Genomic DNA, 23,531 nt, shown 5'->3' with positions numbered 1-23,531 from the left:
CATGTGCAAATGCTACAGATGTTAAAAGAGACACCCACTCCAGGAGCTTTAGTACATATGCAGCTGAAAACATGGGTTTTTCTCTAGGTTTTTAACTCTTGGTAATAGAAATAGGTATAGCCCAAACCTTTTAAGTGGAAACTCACTAAAACCACCAGTTTGCCTTTCTTCTGGTAACTGGAGTGGTGGTTGTTCTGGGTTTTTTTAATACTAATGTTCATATACCGGGTAAATAAAATTGTAAGTGCATTGTTTCTAGGAGGCATCTGCTAATCTTCTGTGAAAATTAAAGGAAAAGTGATTTACTCCTTATAAGACATATTTGATTGTAAGTATTTCTATTGAGGGCTACTAACCACTAGTGTATATATAGCTTAGTTTATTAGTCACTGTGCTGTGTCTTAAGCAATGAAACTGAAATACAGAAAGAAATCAGTCTGTATGATAAACAGCCTCCTCCTGGCCAAAGAAATCTAATCCCCTGGTATTGCAAGTAAGAAGGGTTATATTTCTTTGCCTTATTTTTACTTTTAAACCTTTGTAGCTACAACAGCATTACGATAATCACATATATACACAAAGAACCATTAGCGAGTTTGAATATACCAATTCAAAGAACTCCTCCTGTAATGAACATTTAAGTTGGGCAAAATTAGGTGATTCATGCACTTAAAATGTGTTTCAGTTCAGGACACAGACTTTTGGCTTATAAAGACAGTTCTCTGTTGAAAAGTAAATTGGATGTAAATCTCAGTTTTGTCCACAACATTTATATCTAGGTGGGTTTTTAGCACACATACTATTGGAAGCACACTCTGGGTATGAAGTCAATAAGTGAATCTTCAGTTTGAAGTATTTTTTTGAGTCTGTCTTATCTGTCCCTTGGAGTCAAAATTCTTACATTCAGTGGTCATGTTAATCATAATAAAAAATAACATATTTTAATATAAGGAGGCATATCCTCTTGCTTCTTTCAAAAAGGTCATTTTAATATCAAGGCAAAGTCTTATAAACTGCAGTATTTTATGAGACTTTGCTAACTTCTTGCCAAAACCTGTGAGAGCTAACCACAAAGTTAGGAAATGTAATTTATTATGAATAAAACAGATTACTGAATTTGAAAAAGCTAGGCAAAGAATAAGAGCAATAGTGAAAGAAAATTTTAACTTTATGAATTTTATATAGATTTTGGTAAGGATTCTATTGGAAGATGAACTAGGAAAATGAAGATAAATTATAATAGGAGTTAATTCGTTGCAAAATCCCTTTTGTTTATAAGGAAGCTGAATACATCAGATTTCATGCAATGTTTTTGAGAGGGAAAAAAAGGTTGTTTGAATTCTTCAGCATGGTAATTCATCCAGCCCTCATGAAGAACTGTGCATCTGTCTCCCATTATTTTCTGTATAGTCCTGTGTACACCCCAAGTTCTCAACTAGCACAGTTTGCTTTCTGTTGTCAGTCAGTCCTTCCTCATATCTCAAGTAAGAAACCAATGGCAAAGTTCATTGCAGTAAAATTTGCAACTCAGATTGTCTATGTGTTTTTAACTTTGTGAAAATCCCAAATTACCATCTCAGTAGAGAACATGTTTGGCTTTTGAAAAATGTTTGAGTTTGCTTTATCTCAAACTGTGTTCACATAATCAAAATATGTCACCCATGTTCATTTAACCTGGATTTTCCTTTTAATATATGCCTTTTATTCTAATTTTTGTGGGTTTGTTTAAAATATATTAATTTTATTAAATTTTACCTCCCTAGAATCAAGAGACTGGGATATGGTTCCAGTTGTCTATAGCTTGCCAAAAGTTAGTAGCAGCAGAAAGAAATTTTTTGAATAGGCAGATCCTTCAAAGTGATACATAAACATAGTCTGAGAATGTAATTTCATTGTTCATTTTGTTTTTTATAACTTGCTGATCTCTGTCAGCTCTTTGAACAACGTTATCAAAACATAATGAGTTTTTGTTTATCTTCTGTAGAAGTAGCAAAGCCAGAAGTCCAGGAAATCCTGTCACTGATGGGCTCTTTCTTCTCTCCCCTGAAGCTTGTCTGTCTGAACTCCAAATTGAAAAGGTTATGGTCAGTCACTCACTCAGAAAGACCTCCTTTAATGTGAGGTGACTTGCTTTCCAGACAGTACTTCTCTGATTATTGATGATTGCAGAGAGAACTAGGGGCAATTGTCCCTGTAGCTTCTCAGCATCATTTAAGCCCCTACATTTAAACTGGGCAAACCTGGGCCTGAGTTACTGAGCCTGCTGGGCACTGTCTGATTTAGACCATGGTCTGGTCATAGCAGCAAGAGTAAAATAGTAGCAGTCCTATAATAAGCATGGCTTGGAAAGCTGGAAATATTAAAAACCCTGTGCCCTGTCAGTAGTATTTTCATGATTTCAGCAGCTAAGGGAACATTTGTGTAATGTTTTCCCAGAAACAAATGCAGACCACAACTGGCAGTGTTTAATATGTCCTCTTACCATTACAAGTTACATATTTAGATGTGATAGCTTCGCATACACAACTTTTATCTCTGACATTTACAGACAAAGTCGTGTATGTATATTATCAAAACAAGGTATGTATATATATTAGTGATGGTTTTCTCTTAAAATTGTAAATGCTTTTAAACTAAAGGGTTTTTTTGGTAGGACACGTAGAGGTCACTAGGAATTCACAGGTGAATGTTATGCAGTTCTGAAGGCAACAAAGGGATCAGTGATCCTATGGGAGAAGGGATTTAACTTTCATCCCAGGCATATTGAATGATAGTCGAAATTCCTAGTTGGTGGTACAAACAAACTCATGGATGCCCCACTGCCAAAGTGGCTTAAAGCTCAGTTGACTGCAGCACCATGGAAATGTATCAGAGAACACATTGAATTGGTGAATTCACAACCTCAGAAATATTTTCAACTTTCCCTTCTGTGATTTACTAAAAGGCTGAGGTTTCCATGGTTTTTGGGAAACATTGTTTTTCCTTCCTATCAGGAAGCATCTGTAAAGCTTTTGATTTTGTTAATCAAAACATTTTTCTGTGGCTTTGTAGTCTTTCTGCCCACTTATTTTCATGGGCAAGTAGTCCATTAATCTTGAGTAATTATAGGCAGTAGTCTGAGGTCCAGAACGCCTTCTCTACACACTGAAACAAAACCTCATACATTTAGTCCAAAGCAAAATCAAAGATTCTCTGAACCTGAAGAAGTCATTACCTGTACAGAACTATAAAGATTCGTCCTTTCAAATCCCAGGCCTGCAGTTTACTGAGGATTTGTAATATAAGACTTCCTGCTCATCAGAGAAGAATTGATTTTCATTCCTGAAAGTCAATGTTTAAGGCAGTTTGAGTCCTGTTGGATATTTGATTTTCCTCCGGTTGCTGACCAGAAATTTGCTGAGGGCAAAAGCATTATATGTAGACAAATTCAAAATTGTCTTTCCTTGTTGGGCTTACTACTATGATGAGCAATTTTAACACAAAGATTTAAACAAATTAAATAAATGATAAACCCCATATATACAGACTTTGCTGTCTTTAGGGGATCTTATGTATTATGAACCTATTGTGCCTTATGTATGATGAAGCTAACCTTTGAAAACATGCTTAAATATGTTGCTTATAATATTATAACGCTTGAGTCTTCAATTTTAACTGCATGCTCTGTGTACAGGAGTTCCATGAATGTTTGAGTTCATGGATTGTAATGTATTTTCATCAAGTCAGGCTGTAGATAACCAATGTCCTTTCAACTTAAACAAAAGAAGCCCTTATTGGACTGTCTCTTGAGCATCACGATTTTAAAAGTAGGGTTTTTTGAATATGTAATTAGTTTATACTGTTAATACTGTTTTAAAAGCAACCATTTACCATTGCCTAGAGTGGATAAAATGGATACTCTTTAGTTTTTTAAGTCACCCAATGGCTTTTCCTTGTTCTGTGTGGATTAAAAACACCTAACAAATGGTCAGGTTGTGTGTCCCTTCAATTGTATGTGTATCTGAACAGGTCTTCCACACACATTTTCAGCATATTGGCAAGAGGAAGGGTTAACATTTTTGCAGTTCCCAGTTATACTCCCATAAATGAAACTACTGAAAAAATACCAGGTTACAGAGGGAACATGTTATTTGTCAGTGTTGATTTTTCTTTCAGAGAAGACCAGGACAGCTGCGAACACGTTTTTGGATTTCTTTGACTTGGGCCAAAACTATCACATCATTACAAAGAAATTAGTGTGTATGTCTTACATTGTCTGACACACACTCACATCACGTCTTTTCTGTTGTAGGCCAAGGGTAAAGAAAGACAATGGCTGAGACACCAAGCTGTTGGAGAGCTAGATGATGCCAAAATCATTGATGGGCTGACAGGAGAAAAAGCCATATATAAACGGCGTGGAGAACTTGAGCCGCAAGTAAGTGTCCAACAAGAACCGGGGAAAGGTGAAGTGCTTAACAAGGTTGCTGATTTCATAGTGGCTGTACAGTGCTGATTTCACAGTGGCTGTACAGTGCATCTGTTTGGAGTTTGAGTAGGTTATATAGATGAGAAACTCAGAAAAATATCTCTGGCTTGGGATGTCCCTGGCACAGAGGCAACCACTGGATGGAAAATTTGCTGTACCTCTTTTTATAATCTTGCATAAATATTTCCTGTTGGCCACCCTCAGAAGGAGGACACCAATCTAGGCAGTGCTAAGTTTTGATCCAGTGCAACAGTTTTTTAATGTTCTTATTTTGTATTTTAATAATCAGAAAGCAATTAGAAGAAAACATTTATTTTGTTTGCTTGTATAGAAAAAAGGAAAATATTTTCTCACTAAATTATTGTTAATAAATATGCTTGATCCCTTCGGAAGTTTAAAAAAAAAGTGCTTTACAAATGTATTTTCCTTATTCCATGGTATGAAAATAATTTCAACATCCACAGATACTTGGATTTACAAGAATAAAAATTATGATAGAAAAAAACGTGAGTAAAAGCCATTAAGTTATGATAAAGTTGACTGTCCTATAACCTGATTCAGCCTTTCCTTAAAAGGCTTTGCAGTTAGATCTATGTGAGTCAGCAACAGAGAAACCACTTGAATCAGACCAACTAAACCTGGCCAAAACTAGTGGGGCTAGTCCATAATATTTAACAGTAATATTTAATGACAGATTGCAGTTTGTAAGTACACTAAGTTGGTTTTGTTAAATGGCTGAGTACAGCATCTTTTTGCATGTCAGCTACCCACATGTGATAAATCCCTCGTATTATTTTTTATGCTATTTGGTCCTTAGGTTGCTTTGAATGATTTATGGAATTTTCCACTGCTTGTGTGAAAGATCAGTAAGGGAAAAGTGATTGAATCATCAATTCTCATTGTTTACTCAATGTATCAGTTTTAAGGCTATGTAAAAATAATTCAGTTGGGAAAAAATGTAGGATTTAATGGGCCTTCTTTTGTTTCTGGGAGGGCAGGGATGCCACAGTCTGTTAAAAAAATAAAGTACAGAAATCCTTTACAGGTAAAAGGAACATTTTAGCTATTTGTTTATATTGTGACTGGGTTTTTTTTTTGTCAGGTCATCTTTAATAGCCTCATACTTAAATCCAGACACATCTCATTGCATGCTAAATAAAACACCTCCCTTCAATGTACTGTGCCAAAAATTGTTAAAACAGATGGAATTTGTTTTCAGAAAAAAAGAATGGTTTCAGCATTAGAATGAAGATGGAACTAGTAGTTAATCAGAACAAGATTTCAAACATTTTTGGAATGTTATTAATCTCAGCAGACAAGTTTTTACAGTCATATACAGTCACTGTTAGTACTGCATGCCAAGGAAAAGCATTTCCATTCTGAAATGGCAGAAAAGAGCAGAAAGAGCTCTTTCTGCCAAATTTGAGAGTTTCTTTACTGAAATAAAATGTTAAGAATCAAAACTGAAATAGAAAAAAATTTTCCATGACAAGTATGTGTGGAATGTTTTGAGGTATTTTGTTTCCAGTCATTGAAGGTAAGAGGTAGCAATGAGCTGAGTTATCTGTCAAATAACTGGTTTGAAATAGAAAAATAGTTGGGTTTTTTGTTCTTGAAAAAAAAACCTACAACAGCAAAACCAAACAATGTTTACTGGATAAAATTTTCTTGATTTGCAAAGTACATTGGGTTTCCTTTTGGAATATTTTATTTTTACTGATGTTTAGCTTTCCCATTTCTGGTGGGTTGAGTTCTGTGGTGTTTCCCTGGCAGCCGGGGAGCCCCCAGCAGAAGCCCAAGCGCCTGCGCCTGGTGGTGGATGTTTCGGGCAGCATGTACCGCTTCAACGGCGTGGATGGGCGCCTGGAGCGCTCCATGGAGGCCGTCTGCATGGTCATGGAAGCTTTCGAGAATTATGAGCACAAATTCAAGGTAATTGCAGCTGGGCTGGGAGCTCTGGGGCTATTGCACAGCCTGTGTGCAGCACTGGAAAAAGTGTTTCAGCAGTCAGTCTAGCCAAAGAATATTATTCATTCCCACAAGGAAATAAAGACATTAATCTATTTCTAGCAACCTGAAAAATAATACTAGTGAGAAGGTAAGAAACATTACACATTTCAGCAGGGGAGTATTCAATCTAAGACTTTGATTTAGTGAGATTTGCTGGGGTTTTTTTCTGGTTTTATCTGTTTCTTTGAGAAGAAACACTTAAGCCTACAAAACACAAGTAAATATGAGCTTCAGGACATGCAGAGATACCACGTCCTTCCATCCACCCAGAGCGCACACAGCAGTACTTGGTCATGGGAAGAGATCAGACTTCTTTGTCTCTTCTCTGTTCTAGTTAACTGAAAGCAAGAAATAATTTCTTGTACTGAAACATACTAGGTTACAAATGTTATTTAATGGTAGCCTGCAAATGAAATGTAAATAAACATAATGGTCTTTTTGTCTCAGTAAGCCTAAACAAGGTCTAGACCATGTTTCTTTAGCCATAAAGAAGATAGGAATAGCAGTCTCCAGTTAATTCTGGACATACACTGTGTTTAATGGAAGAATAGAAATGTCCACTACCTTTACTGAAGAGCATATCAAACATAAGAATTAAAATATATCTGAACAAAACATAAAGTCTCCTAAAGAAAGTTAAGAGAAATTTAGTCCAGATCAATTCAATCAGGTCTGCTTCACCTTGTTCCTCCAACAACATGATTCTACAGATTTCTGTGCTTCCATAGAATCTCATGTACAAAATCAGGCATGTGCTTTTAGCATGTCTTCGAAAGCCTAATCATGCACACTAATATTTTTGAAGAGAAAAGTCTATAAGAGGAGACAGGCATTATGTTTTTTCCTAAGAAAACAAAGCATGTGCTACAATCTTCTTTGGCAGTAAAGCTTTCTTGCCCTTAAACTTTATTAAATGGAGCATGTTGAAGAAATTCAAACAAATTTGAAACTATGGTTTTGCTCCCAAAATCACTACATTCCTGAAAACATAATGAAAATATGCTGGGTAGAGAGTGATGCTGTGTAATCCTGTTGGAGGAAAATGCTGTAACCATAAACTTCTACCTTAGCCCAGAGAAACCACATAGGAACTAAAATGTAATTTAAAAAATAAATGGAAATCAGGGCTTTATTGGTTCTGCTGTTCATGTATCTCCTGCTCACTGATAATAGAAAAGTTAAGGACAAATATTTACAGTGACAGTGCAATTATGCAGCATGATTTGTGTAGTTTGGTAAATCAGGTATATCTGAGCAACACAGATATGAGTATGGCAAAATGCAGGCTCATCCACACAGAAAAGTAGTGGGCACTAGGATAAATATCATATCCTGTGGTGTAGTCAACATGGTTTTGTAAAGGGAAGTAAGTTATCTATGTGTGTGACAAGCAAGGTTGGTTGGTTGGTTAGTTGGTAGAGTCTCTTCCGCCAAAAGCAATTGACAAAGTCCCTTGGTAGAAAATCCTTTAGATAAACAAAATACTGCTAAAAATATAAGAAACAGCCTAAGTGGTCATTTTTTAGTGGTGGAGCTGTGGTAGGATCTGTGCCAGAGTCCATGCTGTTCTGTTGTTCAGTATATACATGAGTGATCTGTTAAAGGGGATGAAAAGGTGACGAAAGTTGCTAATTATATGATGCTATTTGAGAAAGTAACAAGGGAAATCCAGCTACAAGAAGTTGGATAAGGACCTAGCCATAAATGGTGACTGGGAAGTAAAATGGTAGGTGAAGTTTAGTGATTTTCAATGTAAAGTACTGCAGGTGGAAGAAAATAATTTTGATCTTAAGTACACAGTGAGAAAGTCTCAGCTTTCTGTTAGTCCTCACTCCCAGCTACAGACTGGTGCCCAACAAAGATGTCTTGTAATTATGTTGCAGGGGTTCTTTGAACACTCTGTTCTCACCAGCTGTCAAAAAAGCTAATGGAATGTTCTAAACTATTAACAAAAGAAGAGAGAAGAAAGGAAAATGCATGAGAATGTTACTATAAACATCCACAGTGCATTCAGTTTGGGAGTAATGTGTGCAATTTTGCTCGCCCATCTCACAGAAGTTCTTGTAGAGATGAAAAAGAAAAGAGGGTAACAAAGATTGCAGAAGGTATGGAAGTGTCCCCGTACAAGGAATGACTAAATAACTAAGCAAGTTACTTAGTAAGAACTGCTCAGTGTGGAAGAGATAAAAATCAAGAAGCTGATAAAGCCTTGACTAAAACAGAAATGGTGACCTGGGGATGATTGTTCATTCTGCTCTTATTTTGAGCAATAAATTATTTTTCATTCTCGCAGCTGAGGAAGATGGCTTAGAAAGTGATAACACTGGAGAAGGATGTAACACAATGGCAGGTAACCATTTGTCCTTATTTCCAGTGCAGCTCTAAAGCTGAGAACCCAGAACCCTGAAGTGCATGCTAAAGGAATGACATGTAGAACTTGACATGCAGCCAGGACACTGTGGAGAATTAGTTAAGATCATTACAAACTCTCTTCAGTGCTGTGATTTTAAAATCTCTGGGTCAGGCTTCAGAGAGCAGGAGAGGCAGTAACTTGTTTAAAATATCACTGACTCCATTCTGTACAACTCTTGACACTTTGCATGATGCTGCTGATTTTTCTCAGGACAAAGCTGAAGGTTTGGTATGTCTGCAAAAGTAGCATACATTTCTCATATATAAGAAAGGAACCATTTGAAAAAGAAGAACACACAACTCTATAGTGTTCAATTAAAAATTTGCAGTTTATCACTTTTTTATTTCTTCCTTTTCCTTATTCTCTTCTTCCCTGGTTTTATAAAAATAGACTTTTTTGGCCTTCAGATACGCCTGCTGTTATCTGTTCCTGCTGTAGCCCCATCTGCACAGCTCACAACAACATATGCGGTGAATTTGAGGGTTATCTTGTAAAACATGTGTTGAACCAAGGGGATCATCTAGCTTGTTAAGCAGAGGGGATTTACATAGTAAAGTTCTCTTCGGCTATCTAACTGCAATGCAGACTTTGGAAAGCAATTCCTGGCTTTTTCTCAGGATGACCTTTCTGATGGTGCTTGGTTTACTTCTCTGCTACATACAGTTTTGAATTAATCAGATGGGCTTTTTCTTGGCTGTTTTATCCTGCCCAGCTGAGATTTCCCCATGGGTGGTTTTCCTAGGCATCAAGGATGATGTTGATTGTCTGATGATCTTAACAGCACTGAGTGAAGGTAGAAAATAGTTTCTTCTTGCCTTCTTATACAGAAGAGCTGAATATTGGGTATATGACTGCACCAAGCAGGTAATGAAGTTACCATTTATAAAGTCAGACAAGTGCAGTAGGTATTTTTCAGTTTTTTATGCTCATGTGGGACATCCTCCCTACTTCCATTTCCCATAAGTGCAGGTAGTGAATCATTCCTTGTCAAGGGGAAAACAGGAGGCCCATCTTCTGAACATCCCATTTTAGGTGCCAGTTGTTTGACAATGCACAGAAGTTCTCTTTTTTATCTGAGGTAGTACTATGTCTGTCACAAACTGTATGTTTTTATATCATCCCCAGTTACTGTGATTTGCACACATAATGGCAGATTGAGGAGGCATGTCCAGTAAATTATCCAACAGCAATTTTATGAAGCCTTAAAAATATTATGAGTCGGTAAATAGCATATTATGTAACTGGTAGGAAAAGCCTGAATTGTTATTTATAGCTATATTAAAGGGATTTTGAAGATTTTATATGCCTCTTTTAGCACTCTGTGTTTGTAAAATTTACTGTGGAGGCAGCATTGCTAATTCAGGAAAAGAAGAAATGGTCCACATGTTTGGCAGAATAGTTTATTTTAAATAATAAGCAAAAGGTTTAAAATAAATTCAGAAAAATAGAATGTTCGGTGTTGTCCAAAGAAGAGATGAATTTATAAAGATCTAGCCCTCCAGCAGAGTCTAATTCACACTGCCTTTTACATTCAGCACACATTTTCTTTCAGCTTTTTAAATGCCTTCAGAAATGAAACCTTTTGGCATGGCGCTGCAGAAGACAAAGTCTTCTATTTTACCCATTTTAGGCAGCAGCAACCATCCATTCAGTGCAAAATGTGGCAGTGGAACAGAGACTGTATTAACCATTTCCTATGGAAAGAAACCAACAAAATGATGCTATTTCGAAATACATGTTTACATGTTGTGTACCCTGAATAGAGCAGTCCTTGTCTCAGTTTACCTGAGGCTATTGGAAAACAAGCTCTGGTGTACCACAATAATATATTATTTCAATTAAGCTGCAGTATGGCAAATGTATTTTGCTACTGGATTTGTCCTGAGAGCCTTTGCTTGCAATTTTGTAAAAGAAAACTGAAGTCAATTTCAAGTAAGATTGTATCACAGCTTTTCTCTCGCTTGTAACTCCATCCACATAAATCCTCCTTAGGGAATTTATGGGGAAAAAGCATTAGATTGGATCCCTGCTTTTCAAAGGCCCTTCTTCTGTGCTTGTCTTTAGCTACTGCAAAGGAAGGAAACTGGTTTTGACAAAGTCTGCATGTGCCTGCATGTGTTGGGGTTCCCAGTTGACCAGGACTGAGGAGCTGTCTGCACCTTTTCTTTACAATGAGTGCACCAAGGAAATATGAAATCACTAAGGGTTCATTACTAGAACACATATCAGGAGGAGGTAATAATTTCCTGCAGGAGAGATTTTAATTCTTTGCCATTTCAGAGTGAGCTTCTTTACTCCAGTTTTGCTCCTCTCCCAAACTCTGATTTCCTAAATTGTGACAGATTCCTTACATTTCCCTGGGCAAACATCTCTCTTTTGTCACCTCTAGAACTTTGCTGTGAGCCTCCCCCCTCCCAGGGAGCATCTCCCAGCCTGCAGTCTTATGTTGATGTAAGTCAGTCCAAGTCAGTGCAGCTACATTCCCTTGCTGTGAACTCATCCAGCCTCACAGTTTAGGGAGCTGAGCTTCCCAAAACCAAACTGACACTCATTAGATTTTGGCTACTTCTGGTCCTTGACTTGGATCAGAGGACCATGAGACCCAGCACATGAGGGCTGTTGACCACAGCTCCTCTTTTCCCCAGCGCAGCAAGATCTCACTCTGTTCAGGAGGCCCTACTTGACCCAGAATGCAGCAGTCAGGATGAATCAAATAGCCACTTCTTCCCTGCTGCCTCACCAAACCTTTTTAAATCACAAATAGCATAGTAAGCTGTCAGCAAAGAAACAAGGAAACTGATAACATCTGCTAAAGATAAGCACACGTATCGTATCGGGTGCATGCATGGGCACACACAAAGAATAATAAGCAACTCTCTGAGCAGAGAGCAGACAGGACATGATGTTCCCAGGTGGATGCCTTTCCATGCCTGCAATAGTTTGTTCAGATCATTTGAGCCTCGCCTTGCCTGTAACCAGGTTGTCTGTTCCCGCCTTGTGCAAGAATGTGGAGGGGGCCCTGCTGTAGGGTCAACATCTAGAGTTTCATCAGGAGATACAGCAATTCCCCTTACACAGGCTGTCACACTAAGTTTAAACTCAGACTGTTTGAGATGAAAGCTTGGTCTGTTACTGGTGTATGTCAAGAACCGCAATGATATTCCCAAACAGCAAAGTTTGGCTTATTCCCATGAACTCAGTATGGCAGAGCTGACACAAAGACAGCCAGTGGGAGACATCTAGGAAGCCAGGAAGGAGCCCTCTATGATCAGCCTTTTTACACAGGAGAATGGCAGCATTTTGCTTTACATAGTTAGTTTGTTGTTTTAAAAGTGATACCAAATGCAAAACTGCTCAGCAGAGGATGTGCAAAGTTTCATAATTAAGAGCCTACCCTGAAGATGTGTGGGCATTTCTGACATTGCATAAGAACCACAAGCACTGTATATTTTCTGCTCCATTAAACCTCTGCTTTATTTAGTTCCTCTGATTTGAATAGTCTCTAATTTTTAAAACAAAACTCATGCACACATTCCCTGTGTGTGGTTCAGATTTTATTAAGCAGGATATATTCCTGTTTTATTTAGGAATTATGCTGAATGTAACCCCAACATTATTCTCAACAGTTGTATATTTTCATTTGCCATGTCTTCATATCCATAAAGAGAGAGGCTGAAGCATTATTGGTGATAAGAAATAGGTTTTGAAGAGAAAGCATGTGGCAGACAGAAAGCTTTACGTGAGGCTTGGTAGCTAATACTAGGCATGTAAGTGTTGAGGAGAGCAGAAATGGGAAAAGCCAATGGAGCAGAAAGAAATGGGATTGTATGGGGACTAGATTATATAAAGATTTCCTAGGGGAAGGAAGTCTGGTTTACGTGGGGCTGTCATAAAATGGTCTGACCTTGGGTGAAATAATCTGCAGTATGTAGTACATTTGCTCTTTAACGGAGCGAGGTGTCACCTTTTAAAGTGTTGTTCCAGCTGCTCTAGCTTTCTTTTGATACGTTTTTAAGCAAATTAGTGATGTGGAAACAAAAAGAGCTTTGTCTGTAAAGACTGCCATTTCTCCTCTCTCTAGGACCTGACTTATACCAAATAAAGTGTCTTTCAATAGGAAAGAAAAGACAGAAAAACTATGAGGAATAGACCTGCCTTTTACCAAATTATTATGTGGGAATTAGGGATGGTGAACCCAGCAGGAACCTGTAACAGTACTTGAAAAAAAGAAAACAGAAAGGTAAAATACTGCATCAGAGTTCCCTGTCAGGCAGGGGGGAATACAGGCATGTTGAGGAATTGCCAGCTCAGGTCTCTCTGGGCTCAGATTCTGTATACTGTGCTCTCTTGCTTGGTGTAGGCAACTCTAAAATTCATTTTTGTCCTGCTCATGAATTCTCCCTGGGGTGGCTGCCACATCCACAACACAAAGGGCAGGTCAGGACCTTGCCATAACTCAGCTTGTCTTGGTTTTCATGTAACAACAATGAAGCTCTCACATGAAACAGAGGCCTTTGCAATATTGCTTTATTTGTTCACTGGTTATTTGAACTATTGTGGTTCTACATGTCAGTTTTGCAGCATCTCACAGGAGAATGATGTGCACACCATCTCCTTTGAAAACATACAGGGGCTCTTGGAATTCACTTCTCTACATACTTTCAGCAATGGCTTTGATCTGTTATGCACAAAAATAAGGAGTGCTGATTTTCAAGAAAGGGGATCTGAAATACTTTTTTTTTCAGAGCAGAATGAGGTCACCAAAAAGATTCATCAAACATAGAGGCTATTCTCAAACAATGTGCTTCTTGTTTGTCAGACTCAAGAGGATGAAAATTGCTGCTTTAAAAGAAATACGTGGACAATGTGAGAGGGCAAGGTCTTGATCTTACACATCACCGCTGCAGTTGGTGGGATGATGTGAAAAAGAGATCATGAAAATAAGGAACTGTTCCTTAATTTCAATATTTGGCAATTCTTTCCTATGTTTTCATGTCAGTGAGAAATTGCAAGTAGTTCCCTTAAACAGCTCATAAACAGAAACAGAGAACAGTACTTGGGATCTTCTGTTGAAAATTGCAAATTGCCTTTGATCTGTCTTATGTCATTGTGAGCCAAGGGCCGTTTGTGACTAACAGGTGACTGATGATGTTTCTTTCTTGTAGTACGACATTGTTGGACATTCAGGAGATGGCTTCAACATCGCCTTGGTTGGGAGTGACAAAGTTCCCAAGAACAATAAGCAAAGATTAGAGATTCTCAAGGTAAAAGTGATGCTGGTAATTAAAGATTTTATGACTGCAAAGATAAAGTTGTAAGCAGGTCACAGAATACAAAACATGAGGATAGTAAAATAAAGACAAGAAAGCAAAAATCTGTGTATTTTCCAAAATTTAAACAGGACTTTACAGAGACATGGCAGAAAACAAATTGTGCCAAAATAGTAGAAGCTAGGTATGCCTTATTCTGGACATCTATGCCCTAAATGTGTCATTTTGACTTCCTATCAAAAGATAGGGGAAGTTCCAGAGATTATATGGTCATATAGATAGCTCTGCCCAAAATCATGTGATATGCACACTTATGAGTGCATAAGTGACTCATTCAAAACTGTAGAGGGATCCCAGGTCAGTGATTTAGCATGGTACCGTCAAGAAGTAATGCATCACAGTAGCATTGGGAAAATGTGTCAGTGCTAGATTGGAAACATGTTAAATCACAATGGCAAAGTGAGTGTATCCACCAAAATTTTTCTATAGTAGGATGAAGAAAAATTAAGTATATTGTAGGATTTACGTGGTTGGCAGCTTGATAGGCTGGAAGCATGTATCTGAGCTTCCTTCAAAAACTACTTTTGAAATAGCTCCTTTGATTAGAAGAACCTGATTTAGTAACATCTAAAATTCCTGGCCTTCTACATAGGTAACAGCTTCATCGATGAATATGGTGTATTTGTTTTGTAACAGCTCAAACAAGATGTTTTATCATTTTTAAATGTGACTGCCACTGTCAGGAATCAGATATTTGATAATAACTAAGACACTACTAGGATTTGGAAGTCCAGTGCAAATTATGAACATGCAGGAGCTGTTCACAGCATTAGGAACCTGTTTTCTTCTTAAAATACATAGGAATGTATCTACTCAAACTGCAGCTGACCAAATTAATTTACCTTCCCTAAGGCCCAGTCTAATTAGGTCCCTGTGTGGGTTTTGATTGTTTGACCAACTGTGTTTTTAAGAAGTTCCCTGTCTTAAAATTTGACATATTATGTACAGAAAGCTGCATCTTCTTTTCTATCTGGAGCACTGTCTGCATTTCTGATGGATCCCCTAATATAGCAGTACTGAATATTGACTCCCTCCTGTGCTAGCTGAAATGAATGCTTGTTCCTAAAGTCATCTGATGTATTTCCACATGGTTATGCTGTGCACACAGACCATGCATGCCCACGCCCAGTTCTGCATGAGTGGAGACCATACCTTGGAAGGGACAGAACATGCCATTCGGGAAATCGCCAAGGAGGAGGCAGATGAATATTTTGTTATCGTCCTAAGTGACGCAAACCTGGAGCGTTACGGGATCCCACCAGCGAGGTTTGCACAGGTCTTGACCACCAACACTCAAGTCAATGCATTTGCCATATTTATAGGATCCTTGGGAGACCAGGCAGATAGGTAAGTGTTTGGTTTGTGCCTAGTACAGTTTGCTTTCATTCAGCATTAATCTAAATTATGCTTTTATTGCAGTGAGTTGCCCCTGCTGTTGTTCTGCACCGAGGTTTTGGTCATAGTATCATAAAATCATACAATAGTTTGGTTGGAAGGGACCTTTAAATGTCATCTATTCCCACCCTCCTGCCGTGAACAGGGATGTCTTTCACAACTTCTCTGGATGACCTGTGCCAGTGCATCATCATTCTCATTGTAAAAACTTCTTCCGTATCTCCAGTCTAAATCTACCCTCTTCCAGTTTAACACCTTATCCTGTCATTACAGGCCCCAGTAAGAACTGTCACTATGTCCTTATGAGCCCCTTTTATTTATTGAAATGCCTCAATAAGGTCTCCGTGGACTTTCCAGGCTGAACAACCCCAACTCTCTCAGCCTGTCTTCATAGTAGAGGTGCTCAATCCTGCTGACCATTTTTGTGGCCCTTCTCTGGAAACCACTCCAACAGGTCCATGTCTTTCCTGTGCTGAGGACCATGGAGCTGTACACAGCATTCCAGGTGGGATCTCACCAGAGTGGAGTAGAGGGGCAGAATCACTTCACTCACCCTGCTGGCTGTGCTGCTTTTGATGAAAGAAAGCCAGGGTACTCTTGTCTTTCTGGGCTGCCAGTGGACATTGACAGGTCATGTCCAAGTTTTCGTGCATCTCTTTTTTTACTATTTTCATTATTCATGTACTGGCAAGAAGCTGTAGCTCCTGAGTTGTGGCAGGGAGGAGACTGGCTTGTGGATCCTGCAGACATCCCTTGTAGCCAGCAAGGTCAGAGCATCCTGTGCATCCAAAGGGAGCAGCTGATGCCATCCTCCTGCTGCTGGATGTGCATTATACCCTTATGTAATGTCACCATGTAATCATAATAGTGCCTTTGTTATTGCCCAGTATATGGTCCCAGTGTGTGCAGGCCTAAGAAAAGAGATTTTAAACAGAAGATGCTGGACTTAATTTGTCTTCCAAACAGCCAAAGGTTTGACTCCGATACACCCCTTGTGTTAGAGACATAAATTCTTTTGAGTGTCTGAGACAATATGCCTGGGTTTAGTTCTACTACATAATTTCGCTTTTAAATGTTTGGGCACAAGGGGGAAAAAAAGAAATTCTGTCCTAGGTGTTCTTTCCGGTTCCACATCCACTGAGGACCAGTACCTGCAGATAAAAGCTGGTATAGCCACAAATATCAACAGTGTCTTTTCTGTTTGAGTCTTCCACTAGAGGAGAATGAGAGAAATCTGAAAGGATGTTGGCCCTCAGTAGATAACTTTAAGCAGTAAAGGGTTGAAAGATACAACAGACACCATGAGTTGTGGCCACAGGTCTGTGCATCAGAGCTGTGTTAATCATCAAAACAGAATCAATTGTGAAAGATTGTAATTACAGAAAGCCCCTTTACTTTTGATAGGAATTTAAAAAAGAAAAAATTAATCTTTGACCATGTCCTGCTGTGTAAGAGATCTTATAATGGCCTAGTTCACTGGGTATGGAAAATGCACACAGTGCTGTCACTGAAATGCATTTCTATGTATGTGGAAGTGCAGAATTAGACAAAGCCTTCCTGTAACTGCTGTGGGGGAAAGAGAAGGGAATTCTCTGTTGCAGTTTTTTTAAAACTAATTTTAAAAGTGAGAGTTCACTCACTTTTACTCACTTGGAGGAATAGTATAGAGCAAAATCTCCTGTAAAAAGCAGAGAAAAAATAAATCCCAAGCCTGCTAACTGGACATGAGGGAGCTGGAATTTGTGACATGCATCTAGTTTGACTTTTAAGGGTGGGTTAAGCTGTGAATAAAAATGTGTCAGGTTAATATTGGCAGAAGAACACATTTCCATGTATCTGCAGTGATGTCTAAGAAATATAAAGAGCACAGTTAGAATCATTGGACTTGTTGAACTGAAAGAGCTGTGGGTTCATGGAAGTCAATTTACAATAAGTGTCTTCATTTCCAGTGGAAATCTGTAGCTGTCCTCAGCAAGCCAGTTGTGGTGGCACCTCATGGGATCACCAGTTCCTTGATCAAAACTGAGTTCTGGCATGTCAGAAAGAGGACATGGATTTCCAGAAATCTCTGGAAATACTCTTGTTTGTGTTGCTGAAAGGAACTCTGTGCCCTACCTGCTCTCAATGTTTTCTCCCTCTGTTGCTTTCCCAAACCTTTAATTGTATGGTGACAGCAATGTGAGGAATCCTGCCTTGTGGTAGGGAAGATAATTTGAGGTGTTAATTGTGTGTTGTCCCTCATTCTGCTCCCTAGGCTGCAGAGGACACTGCCAGCAGGTCGGTCTTTCATTGCCATGGATACCAAAGAGATCCCTCAGATTTTGCAGCAGATCTTCACATCTACCCTGTTGTCAAGTGCCTAAGCATCACTGCTGTCACCAGGTGTGAACTCAAAGAGGAAACCCAGTCCTGCTGGAGGTACAAACCCTAAAGCTGAGGATAAACACAATTATTAAGAAAATACATACCCTTCTTTAATCAGCCAAGCAACCACAATCTACATGACAGCCAGGCTGTAAATTTTCCCCCAGAATCTCTCAAGCGAATCAGCACATTCAAAGGGCTGCAGCAGGGCAGAGGATGGCGACAGAATGGATGTTTTTCTGGAGGGACAAACAAACAAAGGACAGTCTGTGATCATTCCTCTGCCTGCCATGCTGCCAGCACTATGGAATCATCTCATCCTGTTTCATTAAACACAGTTCACTGGGATTTGGTAATCCTGTGCAAGGCAGATCCAGGCAATCTGTGTCAGTGTTTCGTGTGCATATGTTTGAATGGGTGGTTAACTCCATCTCTGATTTAAACAGGGCTGCTCTTGCCAGGCAGGAAATCCTTCCTTCCTCTCCTGTTGCTTTCTGGTCTTGATGGGCATCAGGGCTTCACCCCGAGGCTGGGAACAATGGAGCAGTTTGGAAACACTGACCATCACATGTAAACATTCATTATCTGATCAGGCACCGTGCTCTGAGTTGTCAGAGCTAGAGAAAGTGGCTGTTAAGAAGAAAACAAAAGTAAATTGGTTCAGTTCTGCCTATGAAATGTAAGAGGAAAGGGTCAAAACACTCTTGAGGACCCGAGGCAGTGTTTCCAAGGAGGAAACTTTGCATGAGTCCTTTGCACTGCTGATGATGCTGCACCCACTGCACTGTTACACAGAGTCCCTGAGATGGCCTTAGCACATGGGGGTGACTCTTCAATCAGGAGACAAAAAGGTTACTAGAGCTTTGCTAGAGCACATTCACCATCTGTTTTTCTTGGGTCATTTGAAGGTTAAACTGGAGGAGAGATTTAGGCATGAAAAAATAAGTTATTTTTTATAAAGGAAGAGGGGAAAGTATTTTAGCAAGATATCTGTGTTAGAATGTATTTAATACCCAAGTTAGTTTTAAAGACTTATTTTATGATTCAATCAGTTGGTGTTTGGCTTGTCCCATGAGGTGATAATTCCTCCTTATCTACTAAATAAGAGCTATTTTGTAGTTCTTTGGGAACAGTGGAATAGTCAATGAATTGAATGTATGATTTAATTAACCTGGTGTGGGGGATGTACATAATAACTGATACTAATTAGAGAGTAACTGAATAAAAGAACATTCAGGAAGAGTGCTTATAAAAATCTGAAGGAGGAATTGCAATTCTTTTAATTTTTCTCTTAGTCCTGCAGTTGATCAAGCTGCACCTTGAGCAGTGTCTTTAGAAGGGAGGAGGCAAATTAATATGATCTCATTAAATACAACCATTGGTGTTTTAAAGGGTCCAGCTTATGGTGGTCATTCTCTAGTCCATCAATCCTGCAGCTAAAATCTTTATCAAAAACGTCCCCTGTTTAGGATGAGTTTGAAGCCTGGTCAGCTTTCAAACTCTTTATGACAAGAGGGGACGGAAGACATTTTTCAAAGTCTTGTTAGCATTGTTATGATAACTGTATATGTGAAAACAAAGAGATTGAAGATGCAGTTCCTGTTTGGAATTGGGAGGAGAAGGTTATCCCTGGCTGGGACAAATGCACGTGTATGCACATACACACGGATGCTGCTACTAAGGGGAAGTGTGCTTCAAAATAAAAATATCTTGGTCCTGTAAACATATGATGAGATACTAAATGCAATAAAGAATTGAAATATAGATAAGACTCTTACTAAATGTGTGTTTATAAGGAAATTCCTTTAGCACGTCTACCTTTATTGCCAGCAGTCCTGAAAAAAGAACCTTTTTCTTGCAGGTAATTAGCAGATGCACTGTACACTTTCTACATTACTTGTGTGGATAAACTTTCTCACCTCAGATTTAAATGCAGTAAAATACTGTCACCTTTATCATAAAAAAATAGTGCTATTTAAAGGAAAACCATGATAAATCCAGTTTTTAATCTTTTGTTTGATTATGCCTCTAAATTATACTTCATGTATAAGTATCATTTACAGTTACCTTTCATTACAGTTACCATTCTGTAGTGTTTGGTTTTATCTTTGTTCCAGGAGATGTCTTTTGAGTTTCAGTTCTTGTTCCTTGGGCCCATGGAACAGCCATGTCCAGGGCCAGGCATGGCCATGAGGGTGGGTGGAAGTTCTAAACCTGCCCTCTTTCAGTTTCAGGCCATTCCCCCTTGTCCTGTTGCTTCATGCTCTTGTAAAATGTCCCTCGCCAGCTCTCCTGAGCCCCCTTTAGGTGCTGGAAGGTGTCCCTGGAGCCTTTTCTTCTCCAGGCTGAGCAACCCCAGCTCTCAGGCTGTCTTCACAGAAGAGGTGCTCCAGCCCCCTGACCATCTTTATGTCCATCCTCTGGACTCACTCCCCCAGTCTGTGTCCTTCCTGTGCTGGGCCAGAGCTGGATGCAGCACTGCAGGTGGGCTCTGTCACGAGTGGAGAGGAAGAGGCCCTGCAGTAGGTTTTGAGAGAAAGGGAGAGGAAAAGAGTGAAACTTTTTTTTAATTTTCAGTTCAGAAGGAAAGGGTTTGGATTTTGGCTTTAATAACATTTCATTGCAGACCATATTTGACCTGACAGTGTCTCTCTAAATCATAAGAATTCAGGGCAAAATTCTCCCCAGGCTGTACATCTCTCACCTGCTGTAATGCCCATCGCTACCCCAGGGAAATCAAAGCAGCAACTGTGCTTTTTCTCTGTCTCACCAGGACTTGCAGTGTTAGTTCACTGCTCAAAAATTCAGCAAACACTCCTCTTTCACGTTCCTGGGATTTGCAGAGCTTCCTAATATGCATTTATTTTTAATTAGTGGAATGCTTAAGAGTAACATGGCTTTGTCTGCCTAACAGCAGCCCCAGTGGCTGCTCTCACTGCAAAGCAGGCACCAGCTTTGTGTGTCACTCATCCCCTCTGAAAGCATGTTAAGGTATTTTTCATCTCTTCTCACAGTTTAATAAGGCACTTTTGCACTCATCAGTTTTTATGGAAAGGCCCTATTTCAGCAAATGAATAGAGCTGCCAGTTGGAGCAGGGTCTGACCTATCACTAATACTTTAATAGCATTAGTCACATCAGCAGTAGTTATTTTAATTACCTCTTGTAATGCAGATTTTGGTCTAATTCTGTTTCTATATGTAATGTGTTCATACCCACTAGCCAGCTAGTTACACTACACAGTCATTTTTGGGATTATTATTATTTAGCTTAGGTGCAAAAATTAAAAATAAAAGAAAAGAAAACCAGAAAGTTCAGCCAGATGAGATTTCAATCAGAGCAAATGCAGACAATGTCTCACTCAGGCACGTCAGATTGTTTACAACAATTTCTAGCAAACAAATTCCCCTACAAAAATAGCTTGCAAACTGTTCAGGTGAAAGATTTCCTCTTCTAGGAGACAGGCTTTACACCACCAAAACAAACAGGTAATAAATTGCCTCATTCAGAAGTGGTTTTGTTTTTAAGATTGCTGTCAATGTGAACAGCATTGTCACTGAATAAAATGTTTCAAAGTCAACTGCATTTTCTGGGAAATAAGTGTATGTGGGAAGATTGCAGAAGAGATTCAGCAATTCTTCACAATGAAAGTGATGGTGGGGTTTTTTCCAAAGACAAGGACAAAATTATAAAAAATTAATAACTTAATTTTCATGACCTTCTATTCTCCATCTTTTGACAGGACAATTAAACATATGAAAATGAAAATCTGTTTTTAAAAACTAGATACTTTAACATTACTCATAACATCCTTAGTCTGAACATCTGGCATGACTGCATGCAGAAAAATTCTGTGTATCAGAACACAGATCTACTACTACACTTGTAGTGTGATCCTAGTCAAGAAAAACATCATGGCAGTAAATATACTGAGAGTTGGAAATGTAAAAAAAAAAAATCTCAGATATTGACCCTGTTTTTTTCACCCATCACATACAGTTTTTATTTGGACAGGCTAAGCTGTGCAAATCCAGGTAGGGCTGGAAACTAGACCCTGACTGCTTGCCTGAGGCTGTGGATCCCTACAAGCTGGGTGTAACCTGGCACCAGGGTTCCCTCAGTTCCAAAAGAAACATAAGGAGAGAGAGCAAGCAGGGGGGAAAAGGACAAATTCCTCATTTTCAACCTGCTCAGCTTTCTGAGCTGGCTTGACTTGAGCAGCAAAGCAGGCGCGATCAGGATGGAGGTGAGAAAAGCAGATAAAGTAGCCATAAGGATCCACCAGGCACAGCCTCAGCAGCAGAATGACCCCAGTGCAAGGCCAGGAGAGGGTGCCCAGGGAGGCACACTGGGCTCACAGAGCAGCAGGGAGGTGTGCCATGCCCTGGCCAAGCCCAGCTGTGGGCACCAAACAGCACAAAGCCAGCCTGGCTGAGGATGGGCAGGCTCAGAGAGGGAGCTCAGGTGCCAGGGTCGACACCACATCAGAGCCATGAGCCTTCAGCTCTTGTGCTTAAGTCTCCTCCTCAGCAACAGGCCTCAAATAAACTTCCCAGGCATGTGCTCAGAACGAATTGAGGCTTGTTAACCTCATGGAACAGTGGCATGGGGACTAGAATACAGCATCCATGTTCCCTGCATACAAATTGCAGGAGCTTGCTTTCTGTTTAAATGTGTACAAGTTTGTTCTGGCACAAGCCAAAATTTACTGCTCCCTGGAACCTCTTACTGGGGGTGGAAATGTTCACTCAGCACCTATAAACTAAACACATCTCACAAATATGAAGGAAAAAAGTTCTTTTTGTATCAGGACTTGATAGAAAGCCCATTCTTAGCAACAGCCTTTTCAGTTCAAATCATTAAATGAATATTTTATATGAGCTTCCCTGGCCAGGGTGAGTAAGATGACAATATTATATGCAGACTGTGGTCTGGAAAAAGTCCACAAATAACATTCATGGTTAGGAAAATGTGTTATACTGCAGGGTGATATGAGGGATGGTGTCCCACATATTTTTGCTGTCGTCATGGCTAAATCATGCTCCATGCCATCTGCACCAACATCTGCATTTCAGCTTGGTTCAACATCTGCAAGGTCACCTACTTTGGTTTCCAAATTTATAATTATAAATAAGTTTGAGGTTTTTAAAGAAATGCAATTTGCTAGAAGCAAGCATGCTCCCCTTGAGTGCTGCACTCAGCAGCAGGAAGTGTGGTAGAATTTTGATGCACCAAAATGACCACATAATTTTTTCCATCCGAATTATCTGAAACTGCTCTGCAGGTCTCCTGCTGTCTCCAGCTCCCTTGGGATTCCTCAGGAGAGTAACAGGGAACACTGAAACTCTGTCCTCCTTCTCTGCTGTACTGAGGACTGAGTACCTCACTGCGTCCCTTTAGAAAGAAGTCATACAGTGTGACCAAAACAGCAAAATAGGAGTGGTGATACAGCGCCATAGTCCTCCTCACTCCTCGGTTTTCTGACATGACCCACTTTCAGTCTGGCACAGTTCCAGAGAGTGAGCGAGATGTGAGAGGAAAAGGCACCTCCC

General features: G+C 39.4%; 1 protein-coding gene across 1 annotated transcript in view; it reads left to right on the top strand.

Moving 5' to 3' along the window:
- The window catches only part of VWA8 (von Willebrand factor A domain containing 8), a 181,675-nt gene extending 161,954 nt beyond the window's left edge, over nt 1–19,721 (top strand). The window contains exons 41-45 of the mRNA XM_030948253.1: nt 4,292–4,417; nt 6,242–6,400; nt 14,057–14,155; nt 15,330–15,568; nt 17,871–19,721. Of these exons, the coding sequence (XP_030804113.1) occupies nt 4,292–4,417; nt 6,242–6,400; nt 14,057–14,155; nt 15,330–15,568; nt 17,871–17,979 (732 nt within the window). The 3' untranslated portion in view covers nt 17,980–19,721. The remainder of the gene's footprint in view (nt 1–4,291; nt 4,418–6,241; nt 6,401–14,056; nt 14,156–15,329; nt 15,569–17,870) is intronic.
- The last annotated feature ends 3,810 nt before the right edge of the window (nt 19,722–23,531 follow it).

Source organism: Camarhynchus parvulus, chromosome 1 (assembly GCF_901933205.1).
Source record: "Camarhynchus parvulus chromosome 1, STF_HiC, whole genome shotgun sequence".
Taxonomy (NCBI): domain Eukaryota; kingdom Metazoa; phylum Chordata; class Aves; order Passeriformes; family Thraupidae; genus Camarhynchus; species Camarhynchus parvulus.
This window is presented reverse-complemented; position numbering and strand designations above follow the sequence as displayed.